Source organism: Platalea leucorodia (genome assembly GCF_965183815.1).
Source record: "Platalea leucorodia genome assembly, chromosome: Z".
Taxonomy (NCBI): domain Eukaryota; kingdom Metazoa; phylum Chordata; class Aves; order Pelecaniformes; family Threskiornithidae; genus Platalea; species Platalea leucorodia.
Genome location: NC_138858.1, coordinates 42348668 through 42367319, shown reverse-complemented (window position 1 = coordinate 42367319; position 18652 = coordinate 42348668). Strand labels below are relative to the sequence as shown.

General features: G+C 36.7%; 1 protein-coding gene across 1 annotated transcript in view; it reads left to right on the top strand.

Moving 5' to 3' along the window:
• LOC309602781 (guanine nucleotide-binding protein G(q) subunit alpha) overlaps positions 1 to 18309 on the top strand; it is a 136547-nt gene extending 118238 nt beyond the window's left edge. Inside the window, exons 6-7 of the mRNA XM_082336702.1 lie at positions 9708 to 9861; positions 13521 to 18309. Coding sequence (XP_082192828.1) covers positions 9708 to 9861; positions 13521 to 13711 — 345 coding nt within the window. The 3' untranslated portion in view covers positions 13712 to 18309. The remainder of the gene's footprint in view (positions 1 to 9707; positions 9862 to 13520) is intronic.
• The last annotated feature ends 343 nt before the right edge of the window (positions 18310 to 18652 follow it).

Genomic DNA, 18652 nt, shown 5'->3' with positions numbered 1-18652 from the left:
TATTTGCAAGTGCAGTGTTGCAAATTTAAGTTGTCGGAGAGGTGAGGCACTTCTCCCGGGTGATTTAAAAATACAGTTCTTATCTACAAATATGTCTTCGCAGTCATCATAGAATCATAGAATGCTTTGGGATGGAAGAGACCTTTTAAGGTCATCTAGTCCATCCCCCTTGCAATTGGCAGGGACATCTTCAACTAGATCAGGTTGGTCAGAGTCCCATCCAGCCTGGCCTTGAATGTTTCCAGCGATGGGGCATCTACCACCTCTCAACCCATTCCAGTGTTTGTCACTACCCTCATTGTGAAAAAATTTCTTCCTTATATCTAGTCTGATATAAGGTTTTTAGTTTAAAACCATTACCCCTTGTCCTGTTGCTGTTGATCCTGCTAAAAAGTCTGTCCCCGTCTTTCTTATAAGCCCCCTTTAAGTATTGAAAGGCCGCAATAAGGTCTCCCTGCAGCCTTCTCTTCTCCAGGCTGAACAACCCCAGCTCTTTCAGCCTTTCGTCATAGGAGAGGTGCTCCATCCCTCTGATCATTTTTGTGGCCCTCCTCTGGACCCGCTCCAACAGGTCCATGTCCTTCTTGTACTGAGGACCCCAGAGCTGGACACAGCACTCCAGGTGGGGTCTCACCAGAGCAGAGCAGAGGGGCAGAATCACCTCCCTCGCCCTGCTGGCCACGCTTCTTTTGATGCAGCCCAGGATACGGTTGGCTTTCTGGGCTGCGAGAGCACATTGCTGGCTCATGTCCAGTTTTTCATCTATCACTCAATCCCTTCATCCCCCAGCCTGTACTGGTACCGGGGATTACCTCAACCCAGGTGCAGGACCTTGCACTTGTCCGTGTTGAACCTCATGAGGTTCACACAGGCCCACCTCTCCAGCCTGTCCAGGTCCCTCTGAATGGCATCCCCTCCCTCAGGCGTGTTGACTGTGACACTCAGCTTGGTATCATCTGCAAACTTGCTGAGGGTGCACTCGATCCCGCTGTCTCTGTCATTGATGAATGTCCTCTCCCAGCAGCTTTTTTTGTCAGGCTAGTTCGCAGAAAGATTCAAGACCAGTGAAGAAAATAAAGGAATTATTCCTGAGCTCTGTGTTTGAAGTTGTCTCTTACTGCATTTGAGTTATTCATCAAAATATTTGTACAACCATTGCAGCTTTTTCGTAGATGGTTAGTTACAGCAGTATAGCTGCAAGATTACGCTTCATACTGGTGGCAAAAATCTGAAGTGCTTCCAGTTTTGATACTGTATTTACTTTTTTACATAGTGGAGGACTCTGCACTTACCTCCCACTTCCTGATTTCCTCTGTTATTTCCCAGCTTTCATGTAGCAGCTCTATTAGATTTCTAGCCAAGGAATACACTGTAGGTCTTTCTGTGCAGCCAGCCAGTGCTTCTACTTAAATAATTCCTGGAAGTCTTATTTGGCGAATGGATACATTCCTTATTAATGCAGACTTTCACACAAAAACCATTCACATGCACAAGATTTTGTCGGGTAAAATAATAGTCCATTACTGTGATACTAAACAACTTCTGAAATATTAACACCTGTGTTTTTTTCTGAAGCTTTCTTGCGTCAGTGCCTCCTCTTCTACAATTATTGTCTCTGAATGCCCTCTCACTCAAATAAACATTTAGTACCAGGATAAACATAGTTATATACACAGTGCAAGTTGTTGACTGACAAGTGCATCTTGTTTACCTCCTCATCACCTTCTCTCTCAGCAAAATTCAGTCCATCAAAATTTGTGAAATCCTAATTTTGTTAACAGACACTATTTAAATTGCTAACAATTTTTAAGACAAAAATTAATTATTACATTTTTCATGCAATATGTAAGTTACAGTATGCCCACTAGGTGCCACTCTAGACAATTGTAAAGACAGTAATGGGTGAAACTCCACTACTGCTTCTGTATTGTTTCAGATTCATATTGTACTTGGTCTTTTCTGGCAAAGCACTATGTTAGCTGGGAAGTGCTGCTTTTCCTTCACAGGGTACCAGCTGATACAGCTTTTAAATGCTATTTTAGCATTCTTCAGATATTTTTCAGGATTTGACTTTACTTAGAGTCAAGTGCTTATAAATTATGCAGATTCTATTATTTCTGTAATTGCAGGAGTAATTGCATATTTTTCCACAGCAACAGATAGCAAAGAGAATTTCAATATGTAAATTCAAACTAGAAATCCATCATTTTAACATGAAAACTGAAAGCATAGGATTTAAAAAAAAAAAAAGTGGAAGGAAGTATACTCTTTTTTAATCTATTAAAAAAAGAGGAAGACTAAGAGTTTGCATTTGGATAAAAATGTGAGGAAACATGGTTTTTATGTCTAGTTATATTTGTGTTAGTATTTAACCGTCACAGAAAAACTTGTCAGCGTAAAATCTTTTATATAGTAAGAGCTACATGGTAGAAAGAAATTCCATTTTATTTTTATTTGTTTTATAAAAACATGTTTCCAGTCATACAACTGGACAGTCCCATGATTCATGAATAAGTACAGTGTTTTTTCTTGGTGTTTAATTAGAAATTGGAATAATCTTGTCCAAGATTATATGATCTGTTTATAGTTAATTTTCTATTCACTTGTGGGTTTGACTGCCGTAATTTTTGTTCTGTGCTTCATGATGGTATTTTTACGTTGCACTGGTGACTGTGTCGGGTTGTGTGGAGGATGGGAGGATTTTATGCTGGCATCTGTATATCATAACAAGAAAAATGGAGTAATGGCTGGAGATACCAATATGTCTTTATGCAATTCAGGACTGACTGCAGACAGAAGCAGAGCAGGGAAGTTGCCCGGGCCAACAGATCTTGGGGGATGGTGAAAAAAGTGATCCCACTGCTCATTTTACTTATGCCAGCTGCCTGCAAAGCCAGGGAGGCCACGATAAGCTGTTGCTGCTGTCAGAGGGGGGTTGCTGTGAAAAGTTGGCATCACTGCTGAGAACGGCTGTCAGCTACTGAGAAACCTTGAGCCAGCTCCAGCTGCACATTTCTGTACATTAGTCATTCGCAAGTTTCTTTATGCAGCCTTTTCCATTGAAGCTGAAATAAAATTTTTCTGGAAGCAATTTAGTGAGGTAGAGCTGGCTCATAAAATCAGATCTAGTGTTTGAACAAACTACTAAATACTGCCTGCTCTTACATAAGAAAAAGTGCATCCTGTTAATGGCAAGTGTTTTTCAGAACAGTGAGTAATTCAACAATTTTGTCTTGTCAAAATTTTTTAATTCGAATGATTAAAAATATTATGGCAGTAATGTTGCATATATATTTAATAAAGGAAAATGGTGAGCATGCAATGATATGAGCTATCGTTAGCAGCAGAAAACCTGTTTAAGAGAAATTTTAGAGAGTAATACAGTGTATTGTTGGAGAAACTACGTCTGGAACAAAAATAGTTTTATCTGCTATTACATCCGTAAAAGCTGATTTGCTCTTAGACATTGGATGAACAGAGAGATGAAAGACCACAGAAGGTTAAGCAAAGATTGATGAGTCAAAAAATTAATTGCTTCATTTTTTTTGATTAATCCTTGAATCATTCTAAAACGAAATAGTGAAGCCATGTTAGAATGTTTAATCTGTTATGGTGAACTCAGGACCTAATATTGCTTTATCTGCTCAAGCAGATAAAATTTACTTAAAAATCTCTAGGCCATCATTCAATTCCTGCAAAACATCTGTAGTGACAAAATATCAGAACGTCTGTTAACCATCCTTAATACAATTCCCTTCCATTTCCCTCTGAGAGAATTGTAAAGGATTTATAAACACGATTTCATGATCACATAAACTGTTGGGAAAGGCATGAAGGGCCCAGAGCCCATATCCTATGAAAATAGGCTGAGGGACCTGAGCTTGTTTAGTCTAGCAAAGGGAACATTAATACTTGCCAACAAATATTTGAAGAGTTGCAAGTGTGCCATGGAGCCGAACTTTTGTAGGTAGACAATATAGTAAATTGTGGCTTGGGGAGTTCAGGTGGTATATTTGGAAACCTTTTTCCCTTGGGTGTTAGTTTAGCAGTGGGACAGGGAAACCAGAGAGGTATTGAAATCTCTGTCTGTAGAGTCTTTCAAGGCTTGCCAAGACAAAGCCATCGCTGACCTGCTCCCATGTTGTCAGTAGTCCTACTTGAATGAAAGACTAAACTAGAGGAACTCTAGAAATGCATTCCAGACAACATTTCAGAGTAAATACTCCGCAACCATTTCAGTGGTGTTTCAGTGGAAGATGTGTGACAGTCACTGTGAGCACTTAACAGCTGTTTACATTTAAACAAATTACATATGGGGTTGTTACTCATTCATGTTGTATGGTGCTTAATGATATCAGCAGTGCAGCAGCATCCCTGCTAATGTGTATGTACATAATCATGTTCTCTATGTTCTCTTAGGTTATAATAGTAACTGCTGTCATCTAATTGTAGTGTTTTTAGCACTGGTAGACCTAGCCCTTACTCAGAAGCCATCCAAGTAGCCAGACCCTGAATGTGTATTGGGTAGGAGCAATATTATTGTTATATGAAGTCTGATTTTGGAACTAAACTGTAAATTACTGTTTCTAATTTTATAATGAGTAGTTTCTGGTGAATCAAAGGCAAAATTCTTCTCCAAATACAAGCATCCCAATGTCTTAGTGCAGAGAATGTAGAAGGTTGCCTCTTGGGAAGAGCTACTTAAAAATGGAAGAGCATATGATGATACTTTCTTACTGCTTTCCTAACAGAGCATCTGAGAGCAAGATCTTGATTTAAGCCTAATGATAAGCAAAGGAGTAGCTTTGCAAAAATACATTCATATTTATAGTTAGAATTGCTGAATCCAGCTTCTTTATATGTTAATAACATAGGAAATCAGTTCTTCTCTCAATGTTCATCTTCAGAGCTTGCATTGGATATTTATCAGCTACCCCCACATAAGCTGACTGCACTTGCTCTTCATTATAACTATCCTGAGTTGTATAGTGACAAACGTAACAAAAACAGTCCTTAAATTCAAAACACAGATTGCAGTGTAGGAAGTCCATCACTTTCTATTAGTGTTGAAGCTATAACATTTCATGTCTGTGCTTCTTTTGTTGTGCCTTTGCTTTCTTTTAAATTTTTCTGACTCTTTTCTGTTAGAACAGAAACTATGAAAAGCAAATGGTTTGATTCAATATGTGGGATAGTTTCAAAAGGAGAAGCCAGAGGCTAGTTGTTTTTCATAACGATACATACTGATTTCAAGTTTACAGTGCTGGTTTTTGGGACAGTTTTTTTAAAAGTGCTAAGAGCTTATTTAATGAGATCCTGTCTACCTTCCTCTTAAGGACAGAGAAAGGAAAAAGCCAGTGAGATTTCCCATAAATCAGGCAACTGGTAAGCATTTTTATTTACTTGCTAAGGAAGGGCTCAGTTATGGAAAAACTGCTCACTTGAAGGTGGGAGTTACAGGGATGGAACAGAAGAAATAGACCCTTTAGGTTTTATTACGTTACGACTACACACCAAGAGAAGATACAGCTATGGTCAACATACGGTGAGTATCTGTCTTCTCTTTAGGGCATGTAAAGTGCTTTGTTTTCTTACATTTTGATAGTATTGTCTATACTATAAGTGTAGTTCGTGGTACTACGAAGAGGCAGAAAAAAATAGTAACAAAACCCAACCTGAGTGCGAAGTTAGGTTGTCTATTTACTAGTTTTTTTCCCCCTCCCCTGAGTCCCCTTGAGTCCATCCCCCCAGCTATGATACAATTATTAGGTCTATGCATAATAAAGTTATAAAAGAACTGAAACAAAAACCCAAAACCCAGAGTTAACATTCAATTACGGATTTTGGGTTTCCTTGTTTTGGTCTTTAGATGTCAAAATGATGATGTTATTTTGACATATGACTGCAATAACAGCCCTGTAATTTATGATGCTGTCAGATACAGCTAACATTTTTCATTCAGAGGATTCCCGTGGACAATAGAACCGCTAAAATAAGCAAGATCTGTAGGAAGAGGCAGTAATTTTATTAGACCAGCTGATAGAATCACAGAAAACAGACATCATCTCATGGACAATTCCTTCATGATGTTGTTGCATCAAAGATTAAGGTTTTCTTCCAGTGAAATAGCATTGACCATAGCAGTCATTTAGTAATAAGTACATAATGTTATGTATGTCATGCAATGAACTGACAAGGAATTTTCTTAATTAATATCTTTATGAGGCTTTGCAAGACGCTTGTTAACTATATGAATGATATAAAATCTGCATTGAATCCCTGGAATTGACTGATCTGTCCTTTTAAAGTTCTAGCAGTACCATCTTATTACATATGTCTTTTGTGAATGCATATTTGTCTGTGGATCGTTGCAATGTGATATACATTCAGAGAAAATAACTGGTGATATCCTAAGTCTTTTTTCCATGCTTCTGTTGTAAGGGCGAATATAGCATTGTGTGGTCTTTTCCTTGAGAAGGATCATGGAAATTCATAGACCTGTCAATTATCGATCTTAAGAAGAGTGACCTTTTTCTTAACTGATTTGGACAGCTTGTCATCTTTGCCAGCTCCTTAGAAAATGTGTCTGCAGCATTCCTGATGTCTTCATCCTTGCTGTTTGCTTCATCCTGCAGAGGGAGGTGCAGTAAGGGCCATTCTGTAGTGATGTACACTCTGAAATAATCCCTGTGCCGAGATAGTTAACTGTTCCTCAGAGCTACCATGTGGTTGACGAGACTTTACTGTCTTACCTTCCCAATATCCTCAGCTGGCACGACTGTATAGGGCAAGATCCTCATACCATAAGAAATAATTCTACTTCAGTGGGCTCTGGCAATGTAATGTGCATTTTTTGTCATGTCCCACAATTCTCTGACTTCCAGTTAATTCTGTTTAGGACTGGATAATTTAATACAAAATCAGCAAGGGCAACAGTCTACTGCTGTTGCCTCTGTAAAGCCTGTTCTCCCAGAATCAGGAACAGATTCAGATTTAGCCTGGCTCTTCCTGGAAATATAGTTAACTGGATATCTTATGGAGGCAAGTGGCTTCTGTATGAAATGAAGCTTTGACTATACTAAAGAACACAGTGAAGTAAATGAGGCTGGGATAATCTGGTAGTGTTTTATTGACTTCAGTTACTGACATCCTGAACTATGTATTTTTTCTATAGCAGTTGAGTGTTTCTTACAGTTGTGTTAGACTGCACATATTGACTACTCCTATAAACTTCTCAAGGCTGTAATTATTTTCTTTGATATAACATTATTTTTTCTGAAGCAGCTCTTTTACACTGTCTTCTTAGTAGTATCATTTTTTGGCATCCCAGATTGGTTTTGAATTAATTGAACTATCTTTGAAATCATGGAAATGTGTTTCACCTCTGATCTGTCTGTTGAATGGTATCTTTGGTAAATACCTCATCAAGGAGATGTTTAAATCGGATGCCTCAAATCAAGCTGAAAGGACTTGAGAGACATTTATAAATTCATCATAGGAAAAAAAGTGACTCTCTGGAATGGAATTCATATTCTACGGAATTCATAATTAATATATAATACAAGACATACTCTTCTTACATTGAAGACACAATATTTTGTTCTTTATTGTGTACGTCTCCTGGTATTTTTATGATAACGCAGCATTTACAGAGTTAATATTTAGCTGATAGGATGCCAGAAATTGTTTTAGGCATGATATCAAAGTAGCTCTAGTCAGCATGCCTTTTTTGCTTCATCTTGTTTGGCATCCCTTTCAAACAGAAAATGCAAATGTGCTGTGGGTCTAATAACAATGTTTGCAAAACACAGTTTTCTTGAGCTTTCCTGGAGGAAGGGTCATAAATTTATCCAAACCAATTTATTTATTTTGTCTTTGCAATTCTGTGTTATGTATATGGAAAAAAATGAGCATTATAGATGAAAATATTGCAGCCCTCTTGAATGGCTTTTGTGAAAAACAGGAACACTTTAGAGAAGTAATTTCTTTGTGTTTTCTGTGCACATTTCTTACTGAGAAGTTATCAATAGCTCATAAATTTACTGTGCAAAAACACTGCTAATTGAGTCATGACACTGTTTCACCTTCTGAGTGTCACATTAGAAGCTACCGAGTGTTAATGAGTTTAGGTAAATATTTATAATTTAAACAACAGTTTCTAAGTCTACATTGCCTTCTCTTTTTCATCAACTGTAAAAGTGAGAACTATCCTGTGTAGTTCCCATTGCCTTTCTGTAGGGCCTTGTTTGGAGAAGTCTATATAGAATGTCGAGAAGAAAACATGGTCTGATTAACAGTTAGTCTAAGGACTTAGGTTTTATGCTCAGCTCTGTTGATATTTCAGTTTTTCTCCTTTCTGAATGAAATCCTGGCACCATTGAAATCAATGTGAGTCATAAGAACTGACTGCGAGGAAGCAAAAGTTATACTCCTCTGCATTAGTTTCTCATTCTATAAATTCAGCTATTTATTTTCAGCCACCACTCAAGCATGCAGTGGAGTTTTATAAACTGCCTGAAGATCCTCTGGTGACCTAAGAGACCAAACCATCAACTTCTACAAAATGGAATTTTTTTAGGGTTTGGGTTTTTTTTGGGTTTTTTTTGTTTTGTTTTTTTTTGTGGATTCTGTTTGTTTTGGGGGTTTTTTGAGTTCCTTTTCTTCATGCTTATATTGGTCTCTTTAAAATGCAAATTAATGCAAGTAAAGATACACTTATTGATACACTTACTACACTTAAAGATGCACATATTATAAATATCTGAGTTATCTGACAGATTGTTGTATGGCTCAGCACCAGCAGAATCTGCAGGATTCACCTCCTTGATGTTGTTCTCTGGAGCCCTGTTTGGTGGTGAAACAGGTGTTTTCAGGGGGCTGCAGCTTTAAATAATAATAATAAAAAGAGTAAGTTAATTCCTTTGCTTTGAACTCAATTTGTTCTGACTCTGTGTTAGCCACATCATGTCAGCCTAGCAGTTCTTCAGAACTGTATCAAATCATAACATAATTTTACAGTGACAGAAAAGTGTTACAAATAGAACTCTATGCTTGACTTACATTTCAGCTATAATGCAAAGTGGTTTTCAGGAGCAGTTAAGCAGTTAAAGTAAAGGCTAACCAAATTATGTTAGAAACAAATTTAGCAACTTACAGATTTTTAAGATTTTATGTCATAAGCCTTTGGTGTTGACAGAATGTTCTCGGGTTCCAGATTCACTTGCAACTGTTTTAAAGCTGATCTCTTTCTAAGAATTATCTAACTCTACATTTAAAGTTTGTGAAAGGCCTATAAAATAAATAATGTTTTTAAACCTTGAACTGGTTATTATGTCTTGTTGTGGTATACTTGTCCCTACCATGAATCATATGAATCAATACCCACCAGTTTGTTGGCTGGTCAGAACTGTGCATACTCAGACTTCACAAATGTACCTGTTACAGCTTTCATGTTCATCGCCTGTGTTTTAATGAATACTTACGCTTGAGCAGTTGAATTTGCAAAAAGAAAATACGTATGTATTTAATTAACTGCTTACTTATTAATAGTAATTTAATTACTTGAACCTTACCTTATTGGTAGGAAGGTGCAAAACATGGAATGGATCCATTTACCAAATAAAGTGAAATTGCATGAGTTTATTTAAGAAAAAAAATTAAAAGTTATTTTCATGACCACCAAAATTCCACTCTCTTTTTTATTCCAGAATCGAATGGAAGAAAGCAAAGCACTCTTTAGGACAATTATCACATATCCATGGTTCCAGAACTCTTCAGTCATTCTGTTCTTAAATAAAAAAGATCTCTTAGAGGAGAAAATTATGTACTCCCATCTAGTTGATTATTTTCCAGAGTATGATGGTAAGTATAATGACACCAGAGCTCATGCTCTGTTTACGCTGCAGTAATGACAAATTATAATAGCCTTGTCCAAATGCTAGGCAGATAGATCCTTTGATATATTTTGCTCTTTAAAAAAAAAAAAAAAAAGGTGCTTTGCAATTTTTAATCATCTAAATTTTTAAAATATGACTGAAGTCTTGTGGGATTTTTTTAGACTGCTAGGATTTCATTTTATACTGTACTTAATTGTGGATAGGATGGCAGAACCTTTCATGGGAAATTGTTGACTTTTAGATGAGTATTGTCATATTAGCAATGAACTACATTCTGTCCTTTTTCATAAGTTGGGGTGAGGGTTTAAACTGAAGTATAAAAGCTAAAAAAAAAAAAAAAAAAAAAAAGAAAAAATGCATTCCTCGCTTTTACACATTATCTCCCATGCTTTTTTTTTTGAGGTTTGGTTTTGTGTAAGGCTGAATATCTGCGGGCAAGTGTCATAAGCTCTCTGTGGCACTCAGAGAAACCAGTAGCACTCCTTCCACCCTTTTATTGTACCTCTCTTTTCCTTTGTTTTAATTTTACATTATTTATGTGAAGCTTAATGTGCTTGTCCATAAAAAAATTGTGTGGATTGTACAGCTGTTTCTACTAAAACTGTACTTTCGGAAAGTTCTCCTGAGATAAAAAGCTAAGTATTTTGAGGTAACTGAGTGGAGGCTGTGGTAACAGAGAAAAATCAAACTCATATAATACGAGGTCTAAAGAACTAAATGCTCCTGTTTTTTAAAAAAAGAAAATCTTTGTCCTATCAGGGAGTGAATAGCACATTTGAAAGCAGAATAAAAGATTAAATCTCTCATGTTCAAATATGGAGAGTAATAATAGGAAAAATTTACATTTTGTTTCCTGTTTAAGGGGAAGGAAACTGAACAGCCTGAAGTATCAGACCATATTATTTATGAGTCAGTGTAAGTTTAGTTTCATAATGCTATGCAGAAGAGAACTGGCAGTTTAATAGAAATATGCTCGTTCTTTTGAGTTGAGTTCATAGGACAATTTCCCTAGATGACATCCTGAAGGTGAGAACACTCTTCCCTGTTATCACCACTCAGGTGACGATCAAGCCTGTGTTAAATGCTTGTCCAGAAAAAACAGACAAAACTCAACCACTCAGCTCAGAGAAACCGTATTTCTCCTGTCCTTTGCCATTGGTGAGGGAAAAAAAGGTTATGGACTGGTAGGGCTGTTGGAGTCAAGACCTGGAAGTCTTCAAGAGTCTCTGTCTCTTAATTGTGCAGATCTTGCTGGTCTTAACTCCACAGACAAGGTTATGGTTTGATTTGATTTATTCTGGTGGCAGGATAGGATCTGTGGCTTGCAGAGGTCACCACGTAGTCCCCTCTTCTGTCCCAGCACACTGGGGACGTTGGAGCTGGGAGGATTTGAGGAAGGGATCAGAATTCGATATTTTTCTGCTGGATCACTTTTCCCATTTGTTTTCCTGCACAAGGAAGAAAGTAGCATAGGGATAAGACCTGCTAGCCAGGATAGCAAATTGGACTGATTAAATTAAGCTAAGTGGTTCTGCTGCACACTGTAACAGCATTGGAAGGGGGACTGAGGCATGCTCAGGGGTCTGTGTATTGCATGAAGGCATCCCTGCATGCCTAGTACTAGAAGACTGACTCACAGACTGGAATGAAGAGCTGGGGGAGGTAGAGAGGACAAAGACAAAAAGCGGCCATAGTTGGGAGGAAAAGAAGAGAAAAATATTAATGTAGTACTTCTTATAGAGATCTTGAATGTATCATGTAGAGACAGTCTTCAAAAACTGCTGAGTAGGGAGCAGTGAACAAGAAACTGACTGCTTTATATGGTAGCTCTTTTCCAAGTCTCCATATTATTTAGATCACAACCGCTTTGCAGTCTGAATTTAACACTGACTCATTCAATTTTTTTCTAAATTCCTGAGATCATACATGTTCTTTCTAACCTCAATTTTCCATACTTGAACTTCAGTCAAATGGAAATTTAAATTACGTGATAGTCAGTAGAGGTGTGATTCGGTAAGCAAATTTGTATACAGGCTTTGAATAGTGCAGCAGATTTTGAGAGCTACCATGTGTCTAGCTACCATGAAACTGTTTAACAAAATTCTAGGAAGTTGTTTGAAACAGTAAATGGTTTATTCTGAAGAAATCATTGTCTTTGAAAGTCTAAGAGTTTTCTTCACAAATACTGCAAATTTATTTGTGGCAGTGTGAGACTTATTGTTGTTGCTGTTTCTACAGAGTCTGGGTGACCAAGCCAAAGGCTAGACCCTGTTGTGTTTTAGAAGCTGTAGAAGTGTTGAACAGTCCTCTGTCCTGCTTCAGAGAGCTTATGATCTGTTTATGTGCCTAAATCTCAGGAAATGTGTAACCTATATATGTGTACATATGTACATATATCTACATACATGTTCATATGCATACACCCATATGTTCCAGAATCTTACTCCCCCTCCACATGGTTCAGCAGCACACCAGAAAGTATGTGATTTCTCTTCCCCGCATTCCCTACCTGAGTTTTATGTAGTTACCCAAATCGGAAATGTTAGCAATTGTAAGCTTGAAGTATTAAAAATGAGGTTTATTTTCCAGTTGTTGAAAAGTACGTGGGCATGGGCTAACCCCCAAAGCACAGATTTCATAACTACTGAAGGACAGAGGTACATAAAACAGCTGAGCACTGGTATTTATATTGCCATGTAACTAGACCAGGACTAATGAAGAGAATAGGAGGAGGAGGCAACACAGAAAACGTGCATTCTGTAGAAACCCACATTCCATAAACTTGAGAGCAAGGGAATAATGGCCTTCGGAAATGACACTGGAATAACGGAACAGAGTTCTACATCTTGTGGCTAATGTTCTTGCTTCTGCACCGTTCTTTTGGCTGTGAGTGTGAATGAATCCTCACTGTTCCAGGCTGGAAGTCATTACTTTACCTTCTGTCTTCAGTAAAGCTGAACATGTGGTTTGGTTACATAGACTCTGCATCCTTCTGAGAATTGCAACCTTAATTTAGATCTGATAGGATCATTATCATACATAATTTAGACAACATGGGCCTTTTGCAATCAAACAGCTTCAGCTGGAGAGCATGTGTACTTTATTACCACTAAAGTAAATAAACTTCTGTTGGTGATAGTGTTAGACCAGTTCAGGATATAACTTCATTGTGCCACCTTCTAAAATCCTCATAAAACTACTAAATGTTGCAGTGCTAAAAGAAGTTAAGTATAATTTATATATAGTAGGTGTAGACTGAACATTCACCAATTCTATTGATGTTTTTAAAGAATTATTAGTATAGCTAATTTTTTGTTTTTCATTACGTGCAGTTATAAATCACCTGTTTTAAATGTTATCTTACCAAAGAAAGAGGGTAGTCAGGAGGAAAAGGCCAACTTTGACATGATAGCTCTGACTCGATGAACTTGTGAAATTTCCTTCCATCTTTATTTTTCATAGTTCCTACCAGGAAGAAAGTAGCCACTGTATGATACTATTGATTAGTAAAAAGTTCCCTGTCTTCTCTTACATGAGGACCACAGACTGACTTTTCTTGTTTTCTGTTAAGTTCAAATACTGAATTGACTTTAAGAAAACTGACTTTCTCTTCTTAATCATCAGGACCACAACGGGATGCACAAGCGGCACGAGAGTTCATCCTGAAGATGTTTGTAGACCTGAATCCAGACAGTGACAAAATTATCTACTCCCACTTCACATGCGCTACAGACACAGAGAATATCCGCTTCGTCTTTGCTGCTGTCAAGGACACAATCCTACAGTTAAACCTGAAGGAGTACAACCTGGTCTAACTGTGCCTAGGAGGCCCTCCAAAACCAACTTTGCGTGATTAAAGATATACAAGAGGGACTGTATTATCTGTGAAAACAATTTGCATAATACTAATTTATTGCCGGCCTGGACTCTGTGAATGTCCACAGAGTTTGTAGTTAATATTATGATTTTATTTAAACGATATGGAGGAAAACCAAAAGATGCTGAAGTACATTCACAGCACATTTCCTCATTTTTTAGGCAAAACCTTGTGACTCAATGTGTTTTAAATTCTCAGTCATACATTTACAAAAGATAGCAGTTTTTTGCTATTGAAGCAAAATCAAGCTGGTTTCCTCTTTCCCTGACCCTTTCTCTCTCCCTCCTTCCCCTCCCCCCTTATCTTTTACAAGGTACAATGGCCTTTTTTTCCCAGTTGCATTCCTGGGTGAAATATTTTCTGTTGAGTGATTTGGTCAGGAAAATACTATCATCAGAACTGAAGTCATCAGTCATTCTAATTCTACAGTATGTACTTTCTCTGAAGGATCAAAAGTATTGATACTGTGATTTTTAAATTTTTGACATGGGTGTCTTCATTCTGTCTTCACTTTTGGGACTAGAATATTGGGATTGCAAAACAGAATTACAGTTGTCTAAGGATATTAAATTTAACCGTATTTTCACAGTTCAGAAAGGTGCAGAGAAGACAGTAATGAAATAATTAAGACACAACCTGGGATGTATGTGGAATATGTTAGAATCTCTTAATTGCCATGTGCCATTTTTTTCTCTCTTCTTTTATTCACAAATGCCAAATAGAAATGTTATAGACACTACATTTTCCCCAGTGGCTACAGCCTGAAACAGTGGGTTTTTTTCAGTTGCGTGGGTTTTTTTTCTTAAGTTAGAGCTTTTCTAAGTGTTCTTTTTCCACAGTAGAAAGATTATTTTTATTGTATAAAATTAATGTTGCCAAATCTGGCTTTTTATAAAACCAATGCTCTTGAAACATAAAATACTGATTGAAATGCCAAACTGGTGGGTTGGGAACTGACCTGATTGAGTCAACTGCCAAATGATGAACAAACAGTTTCAGCTCATATGTTCCCTTTTTTGGAAAGTGTTCCATTTTCTAATGCCAAAACCAACAGTGTGAGTGAATATGCTATGAGGTGCACCATGCACACGCATGTGGTCTACTAATTTAAAGACAGTTTAAATCTCTCCTTATGTCAGTTATGGCATGAGATTGTTTTCTGTAATAATATCAAGGCACCTTTAGTGATGAGAGATCACTTTCAGGAACCTTTCTTGATAAGGTTGCTTGTTAACTAACTGATTCACAGACATTTGATAGGCTTTCATGAAAAATAGCCTCTCTCAATGTTCTTTAGAAAAGATTTATTAATGTAAATGAAGCAGTGAGAAAATCATTCTTGAAATTTAAATGTGCAATTTTTTAACAACAAAAATGCAGCACACATTGATGAGCCTTTATTCTGCAGCTTAGGTTGAAAGGTGTTTTTTGACCAGGTGCATGATTGCTAGCAAGCTACAGAAAACTCAGAGTTAAGACATGTAATTGGATTGATTATCTGCAATGCCAAGTAGCACTAGAGTGCACTTAACACAGAAATTGCTGCCTCATAGCAGCGGATGGGAGGTAGAAAAAAATAATGGCTTATTAGTTGATTACCAAAGCTAACAATAAATACTAATGAGACGTTTTTCATCCTTAACCCTCCCAGCTCCAAAACAACAATATTAAGAACAGTTGCTATTTTTTGCTCCCTCTCAAAACACCTTGTAATTTAAAACTGGTTGTAGGTATAGTGCAATTATGAATGCTATAATCATTGTACATACATCTATATATATATATGGCAGCATCCATATTGGCTTTGTAATCATTAATTTTTGGCAAATTGAATGTGCTGTATTGATATGTATCTATGTAATTGTATTGTATGTCTTATAGCTAATTCACATTTTAAATAATGTTATTTTATTTACTTTTTTAAGAGAGAAGAATGTAAATTTTGTCAGTTTATTTCTGACTAGGGATTTGTTGTTGTTTTTTATTTACAAAACAAAAGAAAATACTATAGTACAGAGCGGTACTAGCATCGTGCTGTATAAAATCATTTGCACATTCCTGAACAGAAGTAAATTGGAGACACCCAGACAGAGGCCATTCAAAACAATGCTTAAATCATGTCAGGGCTTTATACAGGTGTAGAAACCAGTCTTATTGGAAGAATTTATGCTGTTATATCTAGGATTGGAACATAAGCTTTTAAATATAAATTTAATTTACATTTGGCTGGTTCACGTTAGGTTACTTTTACTTTTCTAATAGGCTTTATTAGAAAAGCAAATCTAGAGATATTTCAAGCCATTGTACATAAGTACTAATGGGTATATGCTGTTGCCCTAAAAATGCCATGAAAAAGTACGGAACATCAGATCAATCCAACAGTCTTTCAGAAACTGCAGAAACCTTAGATATAACAACAACAACCAAAAAGTCACTATTGTTAATGATTTTAAGGCATTAAAGCATTTTATTTAATAAAGCTAAAGCAGGTAGATCTAGGTTATAAAAAGTTACACTGACATTCTGTATAGGGGATCAGAGCAGTGACTCTTACATACAGCATTACAGAATTGGTCCTGATCTTGCTATAAATGCAACAGAGCTTCACAGTTCCACTGTTGATAATATCCCGTCTTTTAACCTGGGAATACATTGCCCATGCTGGATTCAGTGCTATGAATGGAACTGTGGCCAAAAAAGAAAAAGAAAAAAAAGAAAAAAAAAAGGACAGACAGTGGTGTCTAACAAAGGTTTGGGGTTGTTTGTTTTTTTTTTTTTTTTTAATTTGCCTTGTTTTGTTACGGGATATTGGGTGGGGGAGAAGAAAATGTGGTTCTGAGTTTTGTATAAAAACAAAACAAAAGTTTACTCATGCTTTATAGTTATATTGTGATTGCAAATTTTTCAAGAGTGTGTGCCACTGGGCTACTTCTGGTATATATTAGGTAAGTTGAACCTGTGGCAATGTTTAGATCATTTGAGCATGTTCTGAAAAAAAAAAATATTCGGCATGCCAAGGCAAGCTTTACATGAATCACCTAACACAGCATTGCAGTGTGACAGTTTACAAAAACATTTCCTTTTCAAATGACACAGCTGTTCCCACTTGCAGTATATTCCATTGTGGTGGTGGTGGTGGTGTTGCTGTTGTTTTAATTGGTGGTTTCTACTATGCCTTATAGTGCTTGAGTCCAGAAGTTTGTGCCTCTAACTTGAAGCTGAAGGCAAAAACATCAAGATAGAAACCCTTTTAACTTTGCCAAAATTATGTGATTTCTTTGAATGTCACAAATGGGGGAGGAGGGAAGGAAAACGTCTTGGGAACCTGTGTATTCTAGATGTTCACTAGCACAAGAAAGCTGTAATATGTGTTTTACAGAAACCTTAAACTTGCCTTTTTCACAAATCAACTGGCGCTGTCCTTACATATATAGGATGATGCAGCTATAAGGGCAGTTTACTTTTTATAATTCAGACTCTTTTGATTGTCAAGGTGTATGGACTGTAATTTTTAATCATACTGCCACATGATTGTGAATCACTTTTTTAAGTTTGAAAGTGGAGAAGAGACTTTTTATGCTGGATATCCGTCAGAATTGACTGTGTGATTTGCAAAAACTCTAAATGGGGGGAAAAGGGCTGCATATAAAGACATTGCTAGACTCCCAGCCTTTGGTTATAAGGTGCAGAGACTTTCAGGTTACTCAACCTCATGACCCTTTCCTTATTATACATTCTTCACAAAAGAATGAAATATTAGGAGAAAAGAAAGACATGTTAACCCACATGAAAAAATAAAATTCACCCAATTAATTTATTATACGTGCTGCTGTTCTTGGAGCTCTGTGCATGGTTATCCTGCAGGCTGTTACATTAGTGAACTAGTGTTCTAGTTCTAGGCCTACAAATGACCTACCTCTAGCTAAGAGACCAGTAAATTAAATATGCTTTGGAGAGACCGTCCTAAGTTAGGAAATTAAAATGTCCTGGTGTAGGTAATTAATTACGGTATTTTAGAAATTCACACTTTTGTAAATACGGTCCCTCTTTTGACTTAAACCATAAATTCTAAAATTCAGTATGCATTAAACAACTAAATCCATCTGTCCCTGTCCACTTTGTTAGTTTAGTAGCGATCTTGCAAAACCATACGTTCAGTTTGAGAAGAGGAGCTACTGGTATTTCCTCTTTTTTGGCTTTTGGTTACCCATAACATTTTCAGTTTTATCAGTCAAACCAGAAACATTTCAACGTAGTCAACAACACATTGAGGGTCACTATTCAGCTAGGTGAAGGGATTTTACTGTAAGTTTCACTCAAGCTTTTTCACAGTAGCCATGCTGCAGGAAAGAAAGGAATAGAGGGAGATTTTGAAGACAGTGTGAAAAATACAAAGTCAGACAGATCAATCTTAACTGTAAATCTGGTGGTTTGGGTTTTTTTCTTAAAATACAGTCTAAGCTGAAGTCTGTTGCTGGATTCCTCATTTACCATGCTGCAGGAAATCCTTATTTGACCAATTTTTCTTTCTTTCTTTTTTTTTTTTTTTTTTTTGGGGGGGGTGTGTGTGTGTGTGTTTCAGATACATTTTTAAACTTGCAGTATTTAAAAATAAAGATCATATTTGCTGTTCTTAAAGTGTCATTTAAATGCATGTATTGTGTGTTGTTTGAGGGACAGAAATAGTGTTTTTGGAAAAAAAACTCATATTGTACAGTTACTGCCCCTCAAAAGTGTTGCTGGTTAAAAATACAATATTTTTGGCCATAACTTCGTACTATAGTATCTTCATTCCTTGAAATTTAGCTTTCCGAAATATTATTTAGGCTTATTGTTCTCCTCAAATGCTTCTTATTATGATAAATGTTGGATAGATGTA